The sequence below is a fragment of the Neolamprologus brichardi genome, chromosome 23 (genome assembly GCF_056152115.1).
Source record: "Neolamprologus brichardi isolate AB-2024 chromosome 23, ASM5615211v1, whole genome shotgun sequence".
In the NCBI taxonomy this organism is placed as follows: Eukaryota; Metazoa; Chordata; class Actinopteri; order Cichliformes; family Cichlidae; genus Neolamprologus; species Neolamprologus brichardi.
Window position 1 is genome coordinate 543,536 of NC_142125.1, and position 20,130 is coordinate 563,665.

A 20,130-nucleotide genomic window follows, 5' to 3' on the forward strand; every position below is an offset into this window, starting at 1 on the left:
TGTTCTGTATTACTCAATCTGAAGTTAATCCCATTTGCTCTTTCCTTTTTATTTATAACAGGTCCAATAGTGAAAGGATCAGCGCCCGCTCCACCTGAAAGGAGGCGCAGCAGCAGCCTCGAGAGTCCAGGAAGGAGGAGCTCAAAGCTCCTACCATCCTTCAAAATACCTGCGTTTAAAAAGAAAGGTCGGACAAAGGTTGCACTCTGTGACTGATCTGCTTTAAACTTCATCACAGTTGTTGCTTTGACAACATGCTCTTTTGTTACAGACCCGCCCGCTCGCCCCAGCAAGGCCGAGGCGCTACAGCTGGATGGAGGCGGAGTCCTCCTGGCGTGGAGGCCGGTTTGCTCAAGCGAGCCTGTCACTTACTGCGTGCAGTACTGTACGGACGGTGCGTTCATGACATGGCAGCACAGAAATGTGTTTTTGTTGTTTGTGTGAAAAAGAATTAATTTAGTGTTTATTTCATTTTGACTAAACTATATTTCTATTGTCTAAAATAGCGGCTCCCAACCTTTTGTGTGCCACGGACCAGTTTATGTCCGACAATATTTTCACGACCTTGAACCTCCTCAGACCCGAACTCTTCCACAGCATTCATTTTTAATTTCTCTTTGATATTTGGGCTGATTGGGGCCCAATGAATGTAAAAACAAAGAATTACCAGATATTTTTTATTACCTGATGTAAGGAGAAAAACCTCAGGAAGGCAAAGAATCACGGGCCCAGAGTTAATTCATGTACATGGACGATAGCCTGACCACGTTCCGTCGACTACAGAAACGTGCAGGCAAAGCGCGCCAGGCATCTGGTCAAACTTTATTATATACTGCTTTACTCATGGGTGGAGTACAAGTTAGGAAAAAACAACTTCTTATCTGGTGATTGCATACGAGGCTGCACAGGATGCAGCCTTGCAAGACAAAGATGGACAAGTTGATTAACGATCTTGTAGTGGGTTAAAACAATACATGTGGGTGTTGTCTAAACTTGAGCAACTTCCTCATGTGATCACTTTGTTCCAGTTAAAGAATTTGCTGACACGCTATGTACAGGCATTACTGTGCAATTCAAATAAGCTAAACATAAACATTTATCACTGTTGAATATTAATAAAATTCAAAATCTTTTCACACCTGATTTTTGTTTCTAAGAGAAATGAGAGCCACATATGAGGACATTCGTTTTAAATTTTGATAGAACAGTAGCAGTATAATGGATTTCAGGCCCTTGTAGAGCAAAATTGAGTATTTTGGTCTAAATAACACAAAATGTGATGTCCACATATGTGGACGTCATGTCCTAGGAGGTTAAGGTGTCGAGGATAAATACAACAAAATAAAAGCAGTACTGGTACCAAAGAAGGAAGATTTATTCATAACATAGAGGAAAAGACCCAGGGGGGAAGGGAAACCGAGTTAACCATCAAAACGATAAAAAAATAACGATAAAACCCTGAAAACCATAAATTTCACACCTGAGCCTCGACTCTCAAGGGCTGGTACCGGGGGTTGGGGACCGCTGGTCTAAAACACCAGGGAATTTTAATAGCACTGTGTTGTTGGTGTTTTCCATTGCCTAAATCAGGGGGGTCCAACTCCAGGCCTCGAGGGCCGGTACCGGGGTTTGCAGCCCGGTGTCCTGCAGGTTTTGTCCTTGATCCAACACAGCTGGTTTAAACGGCTAAATCACCTCCTCAACATGTCCTGAAGTTCTCCAGAGGCTTGAACTCATCATTTGAATCAGCTGTGTTGACCCAGCGTGATCTAAAACCTGCACCGGCCCCCGAGGCCTGGAGTTGGACCTCCCGGGCCTAAATTTAAACAAGTGTAGTTGAATGCAGCACTTCTTATAGGAGGTCATAGGTCATGAACAGAGGGTTGGGTGGTGATTGAGTGCAAGGAGTGCACCTGTGTGTGCGTGTATTGCAAACACACCATTTGTAAAACGTCACCAACACTGGTGTCGTGGTTTCGCGTCTCCACAGGGGCGGCGTGGACAGTCCTGTCAGAGGACGTGACAGACAGCTGCTACGTGGTCGAGGACTTACCGAGAGGAGCTTCGTTCGTGTTCAGGGTGGGTTGTGTCACAAAGACGGGAGCGGGACCGTTCAGTGACGCCTCAGCTCCCGTTGTTATGGCGACTGATCCTGAAGGCAAGAGAAACGCTGTCTCCTATTGGACGTTATCGTTATTATGCTCTTTTTGAAAACATGGTGCAACAGCTGTTTGTGTTTGTTACACAGAGATCCACATTCCTCTCATTCAGACTGAGTCACTGGGGTCAAAGGTCATTGGATCAGAACAAGCAACACACAAGAACTACAACTTCCTGTCTGAGATCAACAGGTGAGACGTCCAACAATGAGCTGCAGCGGTTCAATAAAGTTATGTTTTGTCTTTCTAATCTTTATAACTGAAGAGCTGATTGCTTCTGTTGGTAGTAGCAGTGCATGCTAACACATGCTAACACATGCTAACACATGCTAACACAGGATACCAGGCCCAGTGAGCCAAACCTTCCTTTACACGCTAAGGTCTTGGCCTGACGATGCAAAGAGCCCTTGGGTGATTTATGTTGTGACTTAGTGCTGCATCCATCCATCTTTCAGGGGTCGTTTCAGCGTGGTAACCCTGTGCAGGAACGCAGAGACCAGCCAGGTGTTTGCAGCCAAGATCACCCCTTACCGAGCAGAGCAGAGGCAGCTGGTGTTGAGGGAGTACCAGCTGCTGAGGAGGCTGCACCACCCCCACCTGGTTCAGCTGCACTGTGCTTTCATCACCTCGGGCTACCTCGTGTTAGTAGAAGAGCTTTGTCCCGGCAAGGAGCTCCTCTACAGCCTGGCTGCGAGGTAAACGACGCTCAAAAACATCGGCCATGAAGCCGTTCTGAGGAGCACAGTTCCTAATAACGCTCGTGCGTCCTCGTCTTTCAGTCTAGCTTCAGGTTAGAACTTGTACACATTAGGGATGCACCGATACCGATACTGTAAAATGTGTGTGTACTCATACTCGTAAAAGTTAACCGATACCATGAACCGATACTGTTGAGGAGTACTTGGTGAGGGCTAGTTCTTTTAGGTTCAGCAGCTAACAAGATGGTGTATCGGTCAGGATACAGGAAGGAGAACAACAGGCTTCCACTTTGCTGGATTGTCACCGCCAGCTGTTTTATTGCCACCTAGATGCTCAGTGTTGCCAGCAGTTTCCAGTCATGAACTTAACACTCGGAGCATCACCGTGAAGGATGGCAACCAGGAACACAGCTTACGAGGTAAACAGAACTAACACGGAAAACAATCTCCCCTTCCCGAGTAGCATCGCGTTTCACCTACGTCATTTCCTACGACTCCACCCCACACAATATTGCAGAACATAGACATAAATCCCAGAGCCTTTTATACAGCCGCCCCCAAATGTGGTTACACATTTGCTCCCCAAAAAAAGGCTCCCTAATCAGTTCCAGGAGGCGACTTGCCATTCTTCTCAGTATCGCTGGCTTCCGATGGCACGGCAGGTAAAACTACCAACCGAGCAACTGGTCTGGTGTAAACACGTCCATTAACGTTCACATCAGCAGATCTGACAAGTCCATCATCACTACGATGAATCTTGATCACATGGCCTATTGGCCACAAGGCTCGAGGCAGCTGCGGATCTGCAACCATAACAACTGCCTTTTTCAGAAGTTCAGGAGGAGTTGACTGCCACTTCTGCCTCGCCTGTAAGCCAGGCAGGTATTCCTTGATGAATCTTGCCCAGAACTGATCAGCAAGAATCTGTGAATGCCTCCAACGTCGCCGACTGAGGTTCTCTGTCTCTGAGTAGACCACCTGGGGTAGTGATCCATCAGGCCGCCCCATGAGGAGACTATTGGGTGTCACAGGGTCCACATCGGCTACGTCAGTGGAAACGTAGCCTAAGGGCTTTGCGTTAAGGATCAATTCCACCTCCAGCAGAACTGTACGGAGTACCTCCTCGTGAAGAGGTTGGGAACCCACACAGGTGCGTAGAGCTGTCTTCACTGAACGGATTTCTCTCTCCCATACACCTCCGAAATGTGGGGCTGCCGGGGGGTTGAACTGGAATCTGATCATCTGACGGGCGAGCCTCCCCTGCAATGTCTCTGACATGTTGGCAAAGGCTTCTCTGAGTTCTCGTTCTCCCCCTTTGAAATTGGTCCCACAGTCAGACCATAACTCTGCCGGTGTCCCTCTTCTGGCTATGAATCGCCTCAGGGCCATTAGGAACGCATCCGCGTCTAAGCTACTTAGGAGATCCAGATGTACCGCCCTCGTCGTCATACACTTGAAAATGATTCCCCAGCGTTTCTCGTGACGTCTTCCTACCTTCACAAACATAGGCCCAAAACAGTCAACACCGGATGAGTAAAAGGCTGGTTTGTACAGTCTAAGCCGAGCAGCAGGAAGGTCAGCCATCTTGGGAACAGAGGGTTTTGCCCTCCAACGCTGACACTCAGGACAGGTTCGCTGGTGCTTGCGAATTGCCTCTCTTCCACGCAGTATCCAGTAAGACCTCCGCAGCTCCGCGAAGACCCGTTCGGGGCCTGGATGATGCAGATCAACATCATATTTCTGGATAAGCAGACGTGTGAAAGGGTGTGAAGGATCCAGGACAATCGGATGCAATATAGGTCCGCCAAGACCTTCTAGGCGTCGTAACCGACCCCCTACTCTGATGAGGCCCGCTGAGGTATCCAGTTCAGGTGCCAGGGTAAGCAAGCGGCTTCTGGATGAGACAGGTTTCCTTTCTGAAAGCAATCTGCACTCCTCGGGAAATGACTCCTGTTGAGCCTGCCGAAGGATGGCCTGTTCAGCATTCTGATAGTCCTCGGCACTAGATGGCGCAGTCGAGAGTCCCTGACCACAAAGCTCTTTGACAGTAACATCCAAGAGCTCCTGCCAAGCCTTGCACGCCATTCCATCCTGACAGGTAGGTGTGGAGGTGATAGAGGTTCCACAGAAGACTGTCTTCCGGAGCTCAAGGTCGTCATTACTGGGCTCGGAGCTCGGGTTCTCTGGCCATGTGTCAGGACTGTTGAGCAGAAAGGGGGGTCCATTCGACCACCGATTAGGCGCTTTGAGCTCGGCTAGGGCCTTCCCTCTCGTCAGGTCATCCGCTGGATTACTCTCTGAGTCTATGTAGCGCCAGGTACAGTGTTCCGTCAACTCCTGTATCTCAGCTACCCTGGCTCCTACAAAAACCTTGTAGCGGCAGGACTGTGAGCTCAACCAGGTAAGAACAGTGGTCGAATCAGACCACAGGACTGTTCTCTCAATCGCTGAGGTGAGTTCCCTTTTCAGGGTACTGGCCAGCTGCGCTGCCAGCAAAGCTCCGCAGAGTTCGAGGCGGGGAATAGAGAGAGCTCGTTTGGGGGCTACCCGGGAGCGAGCTAGGATGAAGGTGAGGTGAACTTGCCCATCCTGTTCTACAGTCCTCATATAGGACACCGCTCCATAAGCTTTCTCAGAAGCATCCCCAAAAATGTGCACCTCACGGATGGCCCCCTTTGAGTTAGCACTGGCAGGAACATAGGCACGTGGGAAGGTAAGGTGAGGTAAAAACTGAAGCTCCACCTCCCAGTCAGACCAAGCTTGCAGGAGGGTGGAGGGGAGATTCGAGTCGTCCCAACCATGCTTCTTATCCCATAGCTGCCTGAGGAGGAGCTTGGCCCGAGTGGTGAAGGGTAACAGATAGCCCAAAGGGTCGTACTGTGAGGCTAGGACTCTATAGATGTTTCTGAGGGTTGGCATCTCATAGGACACGGGCCTGTGCTTATAGCCCAAGGAGTCGGTATTCCAGTCCCAGCTGAGCCCGAGCGTGGTCTCTAGCGGGTTGGATTTGTCCTCGGCTAGCCACAGATCCAGACTCTGTGATCTAGCTTCTGGAGGCAAATGGCTCAGGACACTTGGATCATTACAAGCCCACTGACGTAGCTCGAAGCCAGCTGATTTCAGCAACTCTCTTAGCCGATCCACCAGACCTCTAGCTTCTTCTGGTGAGCCAACACTCTGTAGGCAGTTGTCTACGTAGAAACACCTCTCGATGGAGAATCTCAGGCTGTCGTCAGGCTGTGTGTGCTCCATCACATGACGCTGCAGGGCAGATGTGGCGCAGCAGGGGCTTGAAGTTGTCCCAAATGGCAGGACCTGCCACTCGAAGATTTTAGGGGGTTCATTCACCTTTAAGTCCCGCCAAAGGAACTTCAACAGAGGCCGGTCTTCAGGGAGGAGCAGTACCTGATGGAACATCCCTTTGATGTCTCCACTCACAGCTATGGGGTGTTCACGAAACCTGACCAGCACCCCCAGCAGGGAAGCTCCAAGAGTAGGGCCAGGCAACAGGAACTGGTTCAGGGACTGTCCAAGGTATTTATGGGAACAGTTAAACACCAGGCGATTCTTCCCGTTATGACTGACAAGATGATGCGGTATGTACCAGTTCTCCTTGGGCGAAGTCTCATGCGTAACTTCCTTCACGGCTCCTGATTGGGTCAGCTTCTGCATTTCTGCCCTGTAGGCATCAGCCCGACTGGGATCCTTTAGCAGGCGCCTTTCTGTGCTTCGAAGCATGGGCATGACTGATTCCTTTGGTGCATTCAGTGGCGGCATCTGTGGGTGACGGAGTAGAGGTGTAGCATACCTGAAGACTCCATCGACCATCCTGCGAGTTGTTCTTGCCTCAAGCAGGGCCACAGCCTGCTGATCCTGTTTTGACCGAGTGACCTCTTTCTCGGATCGGTAAGGCACCACGTCCACCTGCCAGAGCCGCTCCACATGCTTGAGCAACTCGTCTGATTGGGCGGATGTATACAGGGATAGGACAGGCTGGGTCTGCCGCCCCATGAAAAGACTTGGCCCTTGAAGGGTCCAGCCAAGTCGGGTGTGGACTGCTGCTGGGCCTCCAGGTGGGCCGAGGCGGACTGGTTCTATGGGGGTGATCAGGTGTGGCTGGTCTGAACCAATGAGGAGCAGAGGCTTGGCTTCCTTCAGGGCAGGGACCGGGATCCCATGCAGGTATTTGTACTTCCTTCTCAGCTGGTCAATAGGATAGGTATGGTGAGCTAAGTTGAGGCGATCAGCTGTAAACGCTCCATCAATCTTGTAGTAGGATCCAGGGTTGGTAGCAGCAGAGACGCTGAAGGATACGGTATGTCCATGAAGCATCTGAATATCTTGGCGGACGGTTCGTAATGGCAGGTCCTCCGGGATGCCTGCCAGACCAAGAGTCTTTGCAGCAGCAGGGAGCAGCATGGTCCTCTCTGAACCATCATCAAGTATAGCAAAGGTGTCTAGAGTCCGCTCTCCATGGCTCAAAAGCACAGGTACAATCTTCAGCATGACACGATTGCCAGCCCCATGGCGATCAAGGTAGAGTGAGCCCGAAGCTGAACTGGTTAGGCAGCTTTCCTCCTTTTCAGCCATGCCAGCGTTGTTTTCTTCTGTCCTGGCATTTACCTCGTGAAGAGCCAGCAGATGTTTACCCTGGCAGCGGCTGCAGGGTTTCTTTAGCGTGCACTGAGCAGCTAAATGAGTTCGGGCACAGCGCCAGCATCGCTTGTTGACCTGTATCCAGTCCTTTATTTCCTCTTTGGAGAGCTTGGCTACATCATCACATTGGCTAAAATAGTGTTCTGTGCTCTCACAGTAGGCACAGTAGGCTTTGCTCTTGACCTTCCCTCTAGCTCGACTCTCCTTCACTGGTGGAAACGTGTGTTCTGATGGCCCCTTTAGGTTATGTAGGACTGTCACGGTTTGTCGGCCTGGACGGGCCTCGGCCTTTACACTGGTCCTTTCTCTACTGCTTCTTAACACTGCTTGGCCGTCAAATCCTTGACACCAGGACTCCTGACGAAGCCATGCAGATAGGTCGTACAGAGTGTAGGTGCTCCCGGGCTGCTTAAACTGGTGTCGACGAAAATCAGCTCTCTGTTCGGCAGGAAGCTTACTTATTAGTCGGGCAACGTGGGACCCACAGTTCAACTCCACTTCTCCTTCCGGTCCTAGTGTTTGTAACAGCCCAACTAGTGACTGCACCTGAAGGGAGAACCTTTGGAAGGCTACTGTGTCACCTCGCCTTATTTCAGGACCATCCAGGACACTTGCTATCTTTCTCAAGGCGAGCTGATGAGGTTGTCCAAATTTGTCGTGGAGGGCTGCCATGGTGTCAGTATAAGGCTTGGGTGAGTTCAGGTAAGCATCGGCGATAAGTCGAGCTTCATCTAGTTTGAGGTGGTCCACAAGTATCTGATACTTGAAGAGCTCAGTAGCATTAGGAGGGAGTAGGTTCTCTAAAGCCATGCGGAGCCTAGCAAACTCAGAGGGATCAGAATGAATGAACCTTGGAATGGTTGGTTTGGGCCCCCTGTACACTAGCTCAGCCGAAAAAGGAGCAGATGGGTTACTGCAGTGCCCACTGTTTACTCCAGTGACAAGAGAGGGGGAACTGGCTGGAACAGGCTTGGTTGGGAGAAAACCTGTCTTACTTGGTGCCCAGCAGGGGGGTGGCACAGAGGGTTGTGGAGGCGCATGAAACGTGTTTCCATCTTTAACCACAGGGTCCTGATATGGGGTGCAGCGATGACTTGGCAGCGAAGGCTCACCAGCGAAATATGCTGTGCGGGGTAGAGGGTGGTACTGTACACCATCATCGGAGTATTGTTCATCAACCTTCATTTGGGAGAATCCTATGTGCAACTCTTCCACCGGTTCAGGCCATGGTGGTGGGTCGGGCCACACCTCCTCATCCTCCTCCTGTGGCATTGTCTCAGGGGTTGTGTATATCTCTCCTGAACCGCGCTTGGGGGGATGATTGGTGCTATGCTGTGAGGCAGTCAGCTGGGCCATATCCTTCCTCAGCAGGTGAGCCACTTCAATCAGCTCTCTGAGGTCACTCTTTGCTTCCTTCAGTTCTCTGAGGCCCTCCTGTAAAACTTGCTGTGATTGGAGTAGCTGCTCTCTTTTGGCCTGCAAGGCTCTGAATTCTGTATGAAATGTGTGTATTGAAGACCCTGGCCAATTGGAAGGTGCAAATTCAGGTGAGTGGCTTCTATTAAGGTCCACATCCTGTTCACTTCTTCCCAGTGGAGGGGGTGTGTTGTAATAGGCCACATCCCTGTCGCTGTAGAGGGGTGGCGTATGACTATACTGAGGCTGAACTCTCGCGCTTCTTGTGTGAGGCTGTGGGGTATCCCACTGCAGCATTTCCCTAAAGGGGTGGCCTGTATAGTTAACATCAAAGTCCTCAAACCGGCTTGGTCGACGTGTATGGCGTTTAGGCCTTACATCAGGACATGTCGCTCCATCTGGCTCCATCTTGATAACTGCCTCTGGCTCGAAGGACCAATGTTGAGGAGTACTTGGTGAGGGCTAGTTCTTTTAGGTTCAGCAGCTAACAAGATGGTGTATCGGTCAGGATACAGGAAGGAGAACAACAGGCTTCCACTTTGCTGGATTGTCACCGCCAGCTGTTTTATTGCCACCTAGATGCTCAGTGTTGCCAGCAGTTTCCAGTCATGAACTTAACACTCGGAGCATCACCGTGAAGGATGGCAACCAGGAACACAGCTTACGAGGTAAACAGAACTAACACGGAAAACAATCTCCCCTTCCCGAGTAGCATCGCGTTTCACCTACGTCATTTCCTACGACTCCACCCCACACAATATTGCAGAACATAGACATAAATCCCAGAGCCTTTTATACAGATACTAACTTATTTCATTAATCAGAGGGTGGCTTGTCATTTCTGTTGTAGTTTTTTAGATTGGCCACTAGGGGGCCACTTATTATTTTATTTATTATTTATTTTATAATAATTATTTTGTTTGTTTGTTTACAATATGGACACTCTGCAATAATTTAAAAGTTTATTTTATTCCAAACAGAAGTGTTTATTTATTATTCTGAAAGCTTGAGACAGTGCCAATAGTTCAGTGATATTTTGTTAAATTACAATGTGGAGACTCTGCAATAATTTAACAGAAGTGCTTATTTTTCACTTGAAATTTTTTTGTGGTCATTTTTATTAAGATTTTATTTTTTATCGGCAGAGAATAAAATAAAACCTGTCTTCCAATTCATTGCATTTGTGTGTGTGGTAGAAGTATTTTTTTTTGTACTCTGTATCGTCAAGTACTGAGATCCAAGTATCGGTATCGTATCAGTTTGAAAAAATTGGTATCGTTGCATCCCTAGTACACACGAATGGGCTTGAGATGGCAGGCAGGCAGAACAAACAGAACTGTATTTCAAAATAAAATGTAAAAAAATCCAGCTAAGCTAATATTTCTATGCTAATTCATCATTGATGTCAAACTTCACCGTCACGTCTGTGTTTGCGTCCTCTCAGAGATCTGTACGCAGAGACTCAAGTGGCCGAGCTGCTCGTTCAGATCCTGAGCGCGGTCGACTATCTCCACGGCCGTCGAGTCGTCCACTTGGACCTGAAGTCGGACAACATGCTGGTGGACGACTGCAACCGCCTGAAGGTCGCTGACTTTGGCTCGGCTCAGTCCTTCACACCCGGACAGCCTTTGAACATCGAGCACATCCAGGGCTTTTCTGACTGCAGAGGTAATGATGTTGCACGCTGCATTCTGATTGGTCTAACACAGTGTTGGGGAGTAACGGAATACATGTACCGCCGTTACGTATTTAAAATACAAAATATGAGTAACTGTATTCCGTTACAGTTACCGTTTAAAAAGGTGGTATTTAGAATACAGTTACTTTGTTGAAATAAATGGATTACACGGCGGTACTTCCCTGTTTCATATTGTGGCGGGTCAGGACTGTTTGGGTTTGTTTGACAGCTACGTTCTGTTGTTCCAGGCAGCGTTACGGTTGCCATGGTTACAGGGTGACGCTCTCTCTCTGCGTGTTTCCTGGGTGAGAGAGCGTCTGTTGTTGTTGTTGTGCTAAGCTAACAGGCAGAATGCTACAGGTATAGCTCTAAAGAATGTAGCATCATGGGCAGTGTAGTCCGTGCTGCAGGGAGAATGGACTGCCATACCCGTTATGTGTCTGTGAGCGAGGAGGGAGAAAAAGGAAAAGTACGAGCTGTCATCGAGCAGAAACGGGAGCTGGAAGCATGTAAATATAATAATAACCACTGCAGCCAAGAAGAGAGCCTGACGAGCCCAGCTTAAGTAAGCTATTAAGACTCGACTGTACACCGTGTTCGTGTTTTCCTCTGAAACAATAAGTTCTGTTGGAGCAGCCTTTCAACGCCTCTCTCTGTCTCTGCTAGCAAAGTTGACCCAGACAACAAAGTAAAGCTAGTTTTCAGCTACGAGCCGACACAGAACCCACCGTATTAGCCAGAGGTCCCTTTACTACGGTTCGGAGCCGCGGACCTTCAGTAACAGTAATAAATCACAGCAATAGTACATTCATGTAGTTGTAAACAGCATGATAATATATTAAGTAATCCAAAGTATTCAGAATACGTTACTCTCATTAACGAATACATTTTGGGGCATGTAATCTGTAATCTGTAATGGAATACATTTTAAAAGCAACCTTCCCAACACTGGTCTAACACACTAAACCTCTGACTGTCGCGACAGACTCCTGCAGCAAAGGTACACGTTGTTTTACGGAGGACGGGTTGATGGATGGAAATAACTCCGCCTAACTTTAGCTGGCCCTAGCTCCCATAGCCTAACAAACCCAAGTCTACGTTCTCATCCTTTTATCTGTTTCTTTTTGGGCCTTTTTCCTGATACAGAAAGATGCATTGCCTGTAAATGTGCCACTCTTTATAAAAGATATTCTCTGTCTGTTCTCTCAGTGTATATTATCCTTCCTAAAGCTCCGGAAATCCTCGAAGGTCACGGTGTAGGGCCGGAGACCGACATCTGGGCTGTTGGAGTTTTGTCGTTCATCATGTAAGCAAAGAGGTTCATTCAAACTGGGATTACATCTCATCACCTGAGAACAATCCCACACGTAGCAGGGCTGATAAATGTGGGTTTGTAGACGTCGTAGTGTGACTACAGACTGACTATCATCTTTATCCTTCCCTACGTCAGGCTGAGTGCTGACAGCCCGTTTCATGCAGAGCACAGCTGGGATCACGACAGAAACATCAGGAAAGGGAAGATCCAGTTTGGACGCTGCTACCCGGGCCTGTCTGAGGGAGCCCTGAACTTCATGAAGAGCAGCCTGAACAACAAGTCCTGGTGAGTCTTTTCCCAGAGTGTGCTCACTCACGCTAACACTCATTCTGACATGATAAAAACTTTGCAGGGGGAGACCGACTGCAGCCGAGTGTCTCCAGAATCCGTGGCTCCGTGCCCACCGCGCCCCGCACAAAGCCCGTCACTCCAAAGTGTGCTTCTCCACCGACAAACTTAAAGCTTACCTCAAGCAGAAGGAGGAGAAACGAGACCAGGTGCGCACCAAGCTTCACCTCTCCTTCTGCCAGTGACGCCACGATGCCAAAGTCACCGTCATGTTTCTCAAAGAAGAAACAACCTGCAGCTGTAACGACGTGTCGCTGCAGCTCTGTCTGCCAACCTGGAGCCGGTTTGGTTTAGAAAAACATTTGTTGATGCGTCTTAATGAGTTGCTTCTGTGTTCGATTGTGTTTGATAGTCTGGGGATTTATTTTGTGCGTATCAGGGATAACGTGTGATCACATGAGGTGTGCACGGTGCTGCTGCATGAGCCTGAAAGTTGATCAAAATGTTGTTGATCGGACATGCTTGGCTTTAAAACGTATTTAACGCAGTATTTTATGTGAAGCTTTACAGGAGTTAAATCATTATTAAACAACTCAAAGTGCTCAGTCTTTGTGCTAAAACTCTTTATTCTGTCTCGTTTCAGTACAACACACGTACATTTCAGCTCTAACACACGTTTTAGATTAAATCTACCACAAACTGTGATTTTCAGATGCTCTGTCGTTCGTGTGCATGAGTCCATCCTGATAAAATACTCGACTAAGACTGAAGTCATAGTATCTGAACACTTTCTAGACGTGGAGCTAAAGCAGATCTGTGCCAGCCTGCGAAGACCAAACGCTGGATTTGGCGTTTTATTCGTACCTGCTGAGCCAAATGTCAGAAATCTATGACTACACACCTAATCAACCACTGCTTTTACTAAATCTAACACAAAGGACACGTGAGACACGTCAGCCCAGAGCTTCGTTTCCATCTGTGCGTCTGAACTGCAGCTGGACGCAGCTGAGCGTGAGGAAGAGCTTTTCTTATCTCACGTTCCAGTGAAGATGAGCTTTTCCCGTCAGAGATACATCAGTGTTCCTGTCCACCTGCTGAAAGCCTTATTTCCTTATTATGATTGTGCCTCCTGAACCTTTTTAATTTCCTGTGGAGAGAGAGAGGTGACAAATACTTCAACCAATCACGTGATGAGTATAAAGTAAAAGAGACTTTATGCTTTACTTACTTCATCCAGGATTTCTTTTAACTCCTCGTAGGCCTTTTCTATGTCGTCGTTGATGATCACAGCATCAAACACTCCGGGCTCCTTACCTACAAATCAAATCAAATTGCAATAATTGGCTTTACATTCGGGATCACGTTGCACCGGAAATGATGGGAAGCTTACTGAGCTCCATGTCGACGCGTGCCGCTTCCAGGCGTTTCTGTAAACTCTCCTCTGTTTCCGTCTGCCTGTCCCGCAGACGTTTTTCCTGAGAGACGACAGAACAATCACACCTGTAACTGGGCACTGCTCCTTACTACCAGGTGAAGTCTCGTCACACTTTTAAAGCTCAAAGTGCAAATATGAAGAAATAATGCATCTTAAAAGCGCAAGAAAAGAATCGATATATGTTATTGATTAATCACAATAAAGGGATTTACCAACACGTCCATAGATGGAGGCTGGATGGAGATGTAGATGGGGTTCAGGTCGGTCTCTTTGATCCGCCTCACCCCCTGGATATCCACGTCCAGGATGCAGATCAGGTTTTTGGCTCGCACGTCTTCCACAGAAGCCTTACTGAACAGACAGGAGTCAAATAAGCCGAGCCGTTCCCGTGAGCAGAAACATCCAAAACATCCAAGCAGGTACTGAATGTAATTTTGTGCTTCTCACACGAAGTGACTGGTAAGAGGATAAGAGGATCGCTGCACTGATCCGAGCTGCTCAGACTCAGAGAGTGAGCGTTATCTTCAGAACAAGAGGAAGAGATTAAATGTGACACAAGGTGCTGAGCCGCAGCGTTGCTCTTTTTGACCTAATGGGGGTTAAAGCTCCATCTGTCACCAGACTATTATGTAGCCGCTTGATCCTTGTTACTAAGCCCACAGTGTGACATTTATGTGAGGCTCTGTCTCCATTTCTAATGAATTACGTTCAGCCTGTATGAGTCACACTGATATCTTATTGTATTTGCAGCAGAAATGCGTTTGGTTTGATCCTGAATCCTGGGTGTGGAGCTTCAGCCACTGGATCACTTTGGAAAGTGTAAAGAAAGCTTCAGACTTTTCTCCGGTGTCACAGCTTTTCCTGCTGATAAAGATCTCCCCACTCAGCTCGCATAATTCAACTATAAATTTCTTCTCACAGTTTAGGCCCAACGAGACGATTTCTTTCTGCAGCTGCGTTTCTGTAGCATGTAGTCAAACTCTCGTTTAATCAAACGTCTCATTGATTAAATGTGTCGGTGATTCTCTGCACACCGTAAAACGAGCTTCACATCCCTGCAAATGTTTCCTCAGCAAAGTTTCATCAGTTCTGGTTTTAAATGAACTTCAGTTCAGTTCAAATGAAATCGCGCGAGAATAGAAGCTGTCGCGTCAGAGCGGTTTGTACAGAGAGCGGTTAACTCGGGGTTAACCAGTGTTGCCAACTTAGCGACTTTGTCGCTATATTTAGCGAGTTTTCAGACCCCCTTAGCGACTTTTTTTCTAAAAAGCGACCAGCGACAAATCTGGCGACTTTTTCTGGTGTTATTGGAGACTTATTTATGACGACTTTTTGACGTGAAAGTGCGGGTTGCTCTTAAGACACCTGTGCGTCCAAACTGCAAATGAATCGCGCATGAGCGAAGCCGCCGCTGCCGCACTGACTGTAACGCAGTCAGTTCTTCTTTTACTCTTATGCTGTTTTGTGGATCAGGTTTAAAACTACTTATAAACACACACACACAAAGTAACTCCACCAGAGCGCCTATTTCGGGTCACTTTTGCCGGTCCAAGCCCGGATAAAGGAGCAGGGTTGGAATTGTGACATTAAAAAACAATAATTGCTAAAATAAATTTAATTTGTAGTTCTAAATAAACTCTAAATGCATTTAAGACATGCTTTACTCACTTTATGTCTCGTTCCACGATGTTATTTCTCTCCAACAACGTAGGTTACTACGGATCCCCGCAGGGGACATGGGAGAACAAAAAATTAAGACGGACTTTTGCGAGATCTCGCAAAACAAACTCGGGATCTCGCAAAAGTTTTAGCCGCATTCTACTACAGCCGGGAGGAACACCGCTTTCCCGGCACATCGTGCCTCGACCTCCCGGTCGGCTTCGAGCCAGCGTCCGAAGAATGCGGCTAAAACGTTTGCGAGATCTCGCAAAAGTTTTGCGAGATCCCGAGTTTGTTTTGCGAGATCTCGCAAAAGTCCATCTTAATTTTTTTTCTCCCATGTCCCCTGCGGGGCCCCGTAGGTTACAATTACATTATCATGACCAATTATGCAAATTAGACGATGACATCATTTAGCGACTTATAGCAACTTTTAGGACAGCCAATAGCGATTTTCCTTACTGAGGAGTTGGCAACACTGGTTACCCCCCCTCTGAGAATATGCATGCAAGTCATAGTGTTTATGAATCTCACACATATCATTTACCTTGTTCCATACATGTTGCCAGAAAACTCAGCGTGCTCAATGAACTCCCCTTTGTCGATGCCCTCCTGCATGGCCTCCCTCGTTGTGAAGTGATAGTCTGCGGGGAGCAACGTGCAGAATGAATCGAGCTCTGCGTGGAAAACAGTCTATCAAAGCAAAATCAAGCAGGAGCTCACTACAGTGTAGCAAAGCTTCCACGGTGTAACAGCCTGTCATAGCTGATCACGCGTGTCTGAGCCGCATTTAAACTGCGATTGTCTCTACGTGTGTCCACACGCGACCCACAGACCCACACAGGGCAGAGTTTCAAAAGCAAACACGTTACTACGAAGCATTAGCATGACAACATGAAGGAGTCAGACTGAAGCATCAGTTTGGAGAGAAACGCTGTAAAATAAGCAGGAGAGCAGGTCACGTGGATTTAAACAGGGCGGATATTTCTGCTCGTGTTAAAATCCTCGTTTATTAAAAGTTGTGATGGAAACCTGTTCATCACTCAGGATTAGTTTAAAGCACCTCGACTAAAGAATGCAAAAAAATGCAACAAGTTCTAAAATTATTTTAAAATAACCTTTTGTTCTCCTGCATGTTGCCAGTGGTCGTTTGCATCTTGCCTATCGGGAAAAAGAGGAAATGGGAACACCAGTGTGGATCTAAAGACGTGTGGGAGTGGAAATGGGAATCACTGCTGAGGCATCACAGGGGGCTATTTTCAAAAGCTTGTTACTCCAAAGTGTAAACTGTCTCGTCTTCCTGAGGTCATTGTACTTTTTAAAAATATATATTTACATGATTTTCAATTTTTTGACCAGTTCCTATGAATCCAATGACAGCGTGCCAGGATGATGAAAGTAACCCCCCTCCATCTGCGTAAAATACACTGTGATCAGGAATCACACTGAGATCACCTTCATCTGTGGTTTCTGATTCGTTTGGACACAATGAGGCTGACATTTCTATGTCCTCAGAGGATAAGACGGCTGCTACGGGCAGTAAAGTAGCCCCCAGAAGCATGGGGAGCTTGTTCAGTCCTATGGAGAAAACAAAGAAGGCACAGAGAGCTTTATCCCAAACCAAGGGAGCCTCACAGGGTGGCAAACCAGTCCTGCAGTTCACTTGGGAGTAAGAAGTGCTGTGGGTGTGGAGTGGGTGGGGGGAGGCGAGGAAACAAAATGAAAGGAGCTCGTTCGTCAGATTCTCCACTTTTATCCACTTTTATCTCTGCAAGCTCGAATCCAGATGCAGGGCTGATGTTCTGTGATTCATGTGATCCTAACACAACGTGAACGCACTAAACTTAAAAAGTGTCAGCAACAAGCCGGGTTTCAGTCATAAGGGTTGTACCTTTGCCATCTTCTTCTCCTGGTCGAGGGTTTCTCGTCGTGTCTGCGGGGAAAGAATTGCAGAAACATCAGTGTCAACGTTACAGCCGTTACTGCAGAATCAGCTGCTGCTTCCTCCTCAGACAGGACGCTTTGCAAAGCCGAACATCAGTTGGCACAAAAACGTACGTGAGACGCTGAATCCAAAGACTCCTTCGTGCTCCTTCATCAGCCTCTTCAACAGAGTGCTCTTCCCTGCTCCGGAGGGGCCACTCAGCACCACGGGCCTCGGTCCCGACATCGTCCTAAGAGCCACAGACGGGGGAGGAGGGGTCTATTAGAATTAGAGGTTTGTACAGACCACACGTTTCACAGGCGGTGAGTATGGTGTCTGTCAGGTGCTTTACCTTAATAATCTCCTTTTTCCTGTGAATTGCTGCTCCTGACAAAAACCTCAGCTGTTTGCTCGTCTCAGGCTAAATCTTTTGATCCGAGCTGCTCGACACACCGTGGGGTTAAAAGCAGGCTGTTCCTCTCGTATCCTCTAAGAATTAATTGACACTCAGAAATTTCTGTGTCCTTAATTAAAGCATCAAAATGCGTGCACGTCCTAATTGCTGATTGATTAGACAGCCAGAGGCCTGGAGGTCAACACTAAGGATGCCTGTTAATGAAGCCACGAGGGGTCAGTCAGCTGGGATAATTGGATCTGAGCCAGGTGGCGCTCAAGGTCCAGGACAGGTGAGTCGTTTACCCAAAGACCGGATGAATCCCGTTAACAGAATTACCTAATAACACAAAAATCTTCCCCAGCAGCACGTTGACTGAACTGATCAGCTCGAGCACTCTTTCATTCGCACACCAGCTGACTGCTGATGGGAACTCATCCGTGGTTACAGAGTTACTGCCTCTAATGTTGGAGCGAACACACGAGCAGGAGGATAATCCACAGTCTGTTTATCACTATTAACACTGTTAGTTTTCCTGCAAAGATAACAACAGCTTATCTATTATCGTTTATTAACATTTTAACTCTGCACCTTTCCTTCCTCATTCAAAGAGCAGACGCTGAATTTGTCCCAGTCGCTTTTTCTTGGTGGAACACAGACTCACACATTTTCACTCTATATAACAGCTGTTTCCTAATAAATGTGTCTGTATGTGCATGTAGGTATATGTGTGTGTGTTTGTATGTATAACTTGTGCACATCTTTCTTGTGTAAATGTAAATGCCTGTTATTCTTTAGATACTTATGTGTGTATTACGCACAACAGAGAGATGCCAAACTGTGTTTCATTGTTCTTGTAACAGTGACAATAAAGAGCTATTCTATTCTATTCTATTCTATTCTGTGCTAATGTTTTACTCTCGTTTTCTTCGAGTTTTATTGACCTTACCTTTTGTCAGAGCGTCTCTGTGTGCGTCGTCTGTGTCGGAGGGACGAGGAGTAACAGATGATCCTGCAGCCGGGCTTCTTAATGGAGTGTGTGCGCGCGTGCGCGGGTGTTTGTGTGTGTGTGTGCGCGCGCGCGGGTGTGTGTGTCTGTGTGTGTGCGCGCGCGCGGGGGGGGGTGCGTGTGTGCGCGCGGGGGTGTCTATGTGCGCGCGCGTGTGTCACATCGACTCACCAAAGCAGCTGACTGTCAGTCTGGATTACCACCACCTCCCTTCAGCTCACTAGCCAATCACGTCGGGGCATGCTGCCGTCTAACATAAATGTTTCATTTTCATTAGACTCTGATCAGATGACATTTACCTGACTGCTGTACATCCAGGTTATACTCGGCATATTTTTCTTGATGATTCATTATTTGAATAAATAAAAGTTTGATGTGATATAAAATTATTGCTTCGTGTTTGTTGAGGATGAAGAATCTTTGTTTCTGAGTGTTTCGGGTCTTTCTTGGTGCTGTGTGTGTGTTTGCGTGCAGACTTTGTTTCACAGCCCGCTCACTTCAACACGTGTGCAGTAATTTTTGCCCGTAGATGTCAGAAACTGGACTCTGCCGTCTCTCCACGACGGCGGCGCGTTGCTCTTTTACGTCTCTCTGTGATGCGGCTGAACCTAAGTGGCCTTGCAGTAAAGGCTCAGAATAGCAGGCTTTAGAGTCTCTCAACTCCAGATGAGCTGCGATGGGCTCTGCCTGGCTAATCCCGCAGCGACCCACTTCTTAAAGGGCGCACACACGTCCCACAGCCATCATGAGGCTGTCGACAAACGGCCCACACCTGCGGCAGGTGCAGCAGATACTCTTTAGCTGTTCACAGTTAAAAGATTTCAGGAAACAACCGCCTTTAGACACAGATTTTATTTTAGTAATGTTGATAAAATTAGATTTGAGTGATCCTATACAAAGAAATACGCCAATAACAAAGACAAAGTCCCCGTGTGATGATTATTACTGTAAATGTTTCCAACCTACAAGAGCTAAACAAAGAATAAGTGATCTAAGACAAGCTCTGTACAGTAGATACAGTCTGCTAGTCAACATCCTATACACACACCACTCCAAACATACACACACAATTATGTACATGTGCTTTGTGATTCAATCATCTTTCCATAAAACAGAAAAAAAGATTTTTTTAAAAATCGATAAATAGTCTCAAAGCATTTTTTTCTCAGTGCCTGAGCTCTCAGATGGTTTCAGAGGTTTCTTCTGATCTGCTGGACGATGCAGTAGAAACATATTGTACAGGTCAGAGGTCGCACTCAGTTAGTAGCTGTTAGGAGAACAACGATGGTAAGAGGGACGGGAGGGGGGGAAGGTGGGCTTGCGTGACAGGCCAGCTGCCCAACAAGTCCAAGCCTGATTGGTCAAAACAGAAGAAATCCCTGACAGTGAGTCACAGGTAAACTCGCCTCAGGTCTCCAGGTGAGGTGATGGTGTTGCACTGAGGACACAGCTTCTTTGCTCCCTTTGAAAAAGAGCGGTGAGACTTTTATTACAGACTT

General features: G+C 47.5%; 3 protein-coding genes across 6 annotated transcripts in view; 1 reads left to right on the forward strand and 2 right to left on the reverse strand.

Annotated features, from left to right (window-relative positions):
* obscna (obscurin, cytoskeletal calmodulin and titin-interacting RhoGEF a) overlaps positions 1 to 12,809 on the forward strand; it is a 60,053-nt gene extending 47,244 nt beyond the window's left edge. The window contains exons 70-78 of the mRNA XM_087836203.1: positions 62 to 187; positions 272 to 394; positions 1,991 to 2,158; positions 2,249 to 2,351; positions 2,615 to 2,854; positions 10,374 to 10,597; positions 11,817 to 11,913; positions 12,058 to 12,207; positions 12,275 to 12,809. Of these exons, the coding sequence (XP_087692329.1) occupies positions 62 to 187; positions 272 to 394; positions 1,991 to 2,158; positions 2,249 to 2,351; positions 2,615 to 2,854; positions 10,374 to 10,597; positions 11,817 to 11,913; positions 12,058 to 12,207; positions 12,275 to 12,455 (1,412 nt within the window). The 3' untranslated portion in view covers positions 12,456 to 12,809. The remainder of the gene's footprint in view (positions 1 to 61; positions 188 to 271; positions 395 to 1,990; positions 2,159 to 2,248; positions 2,352 to 2,614; positions 2,855 to 10,373; positions 10,598 to 11,816; positions 11,914 to 12,057; positions 12,208 to 12,274) is intronic.
* A 9-nt stretch (positions 12,810 to 12,818) lies between these two features.
* Positions 12,819 to 18,610, reverse strand: guk1b (guanylate kinase 1b). Of its 2 annotated transcripts, XM_087836201.1 has the most exons (9): positions 18,572 to 18,610; positions 17,363 to 17,478; positions 17,196 to 17,237; positions 16,760 to 16,882; positions 15,852 to 15,948; positions 13,858 to 13,996; positions 13,601 to 13,685; positions 13,439 to 13,524; positions 12,819 to 13,357 (listed from the first exon to the last, which is right to left on the reverse strand). In XM_087836201.1, the coding sequence occupies exons 2-9, from the start codon at positions 17,472 to 17,474 to the stop codon at positions 13,325 to 13,327; spliced, it is 717 nt and encodes a 238-aa protein (XP_087692327.1). In that variant the 5' UTR covers positions 17,475 to 17,478; positions 18,572 to 18,610; the 3' UTR covers positions 12,819 to 13,324. The 2 variants fall into 2 exon arrangements, with proteins under 2 accessions (XP_087692327.1, XP_087692328.1); XM_087836202.1 differs by lacking the exon at positions 16,760 to 16,882.
* An 870-nt stretch (positions 18,611 to 19,480) lies between these two features.
* The window catches only part of rnf220b (ring finger protein 220b), a 30,577-nt gene continuing 29,927 nt past the window's right edge, over positions 19,481 to 20,130 (reverse strand). For all 3 annotated transcript variants that reach the window (XM_087836030.1, XM_087836028.1, XM_087836027.1), the window contains one exon: positions 19,481 to 20,093. In XM_087836030.1, the coding sequence (XP_087692156.1) occupies positions 20,022 to 20,093 (72 nt within the window). In that variant the 3' untranslated portion in view covers positions 19,481 to 20,021. The remainder of the gene's footprint in view (positions 20,094 to 20,130) is intronic.

Excerpts from the sequence above, each read along its gene's own strand:
- guk1b (XM_087836201.1), bottom strand. The coding sequence starts at position 17,474 with ATGTCGGGACCGAGGCCCGTGGTGCTGAGTGGCCCCTCCGGAGCAGGG. Across the intron at positions 13,997-15,851 it reads GGCAACATGTATGGAACAAG|TAAGGCTTCTGTGGAAGACG; the intron begins GTAAATGATATG and ends CTGTCTGTTCAG. Across the intron at positions 13,686-13,857 it reads CTCCATCTATGGACGTGTTG|GAAAAACGTCTGCGGGACAG; the intron begins GTAAATCCCTTT and ends GTCGTCTCTCAG.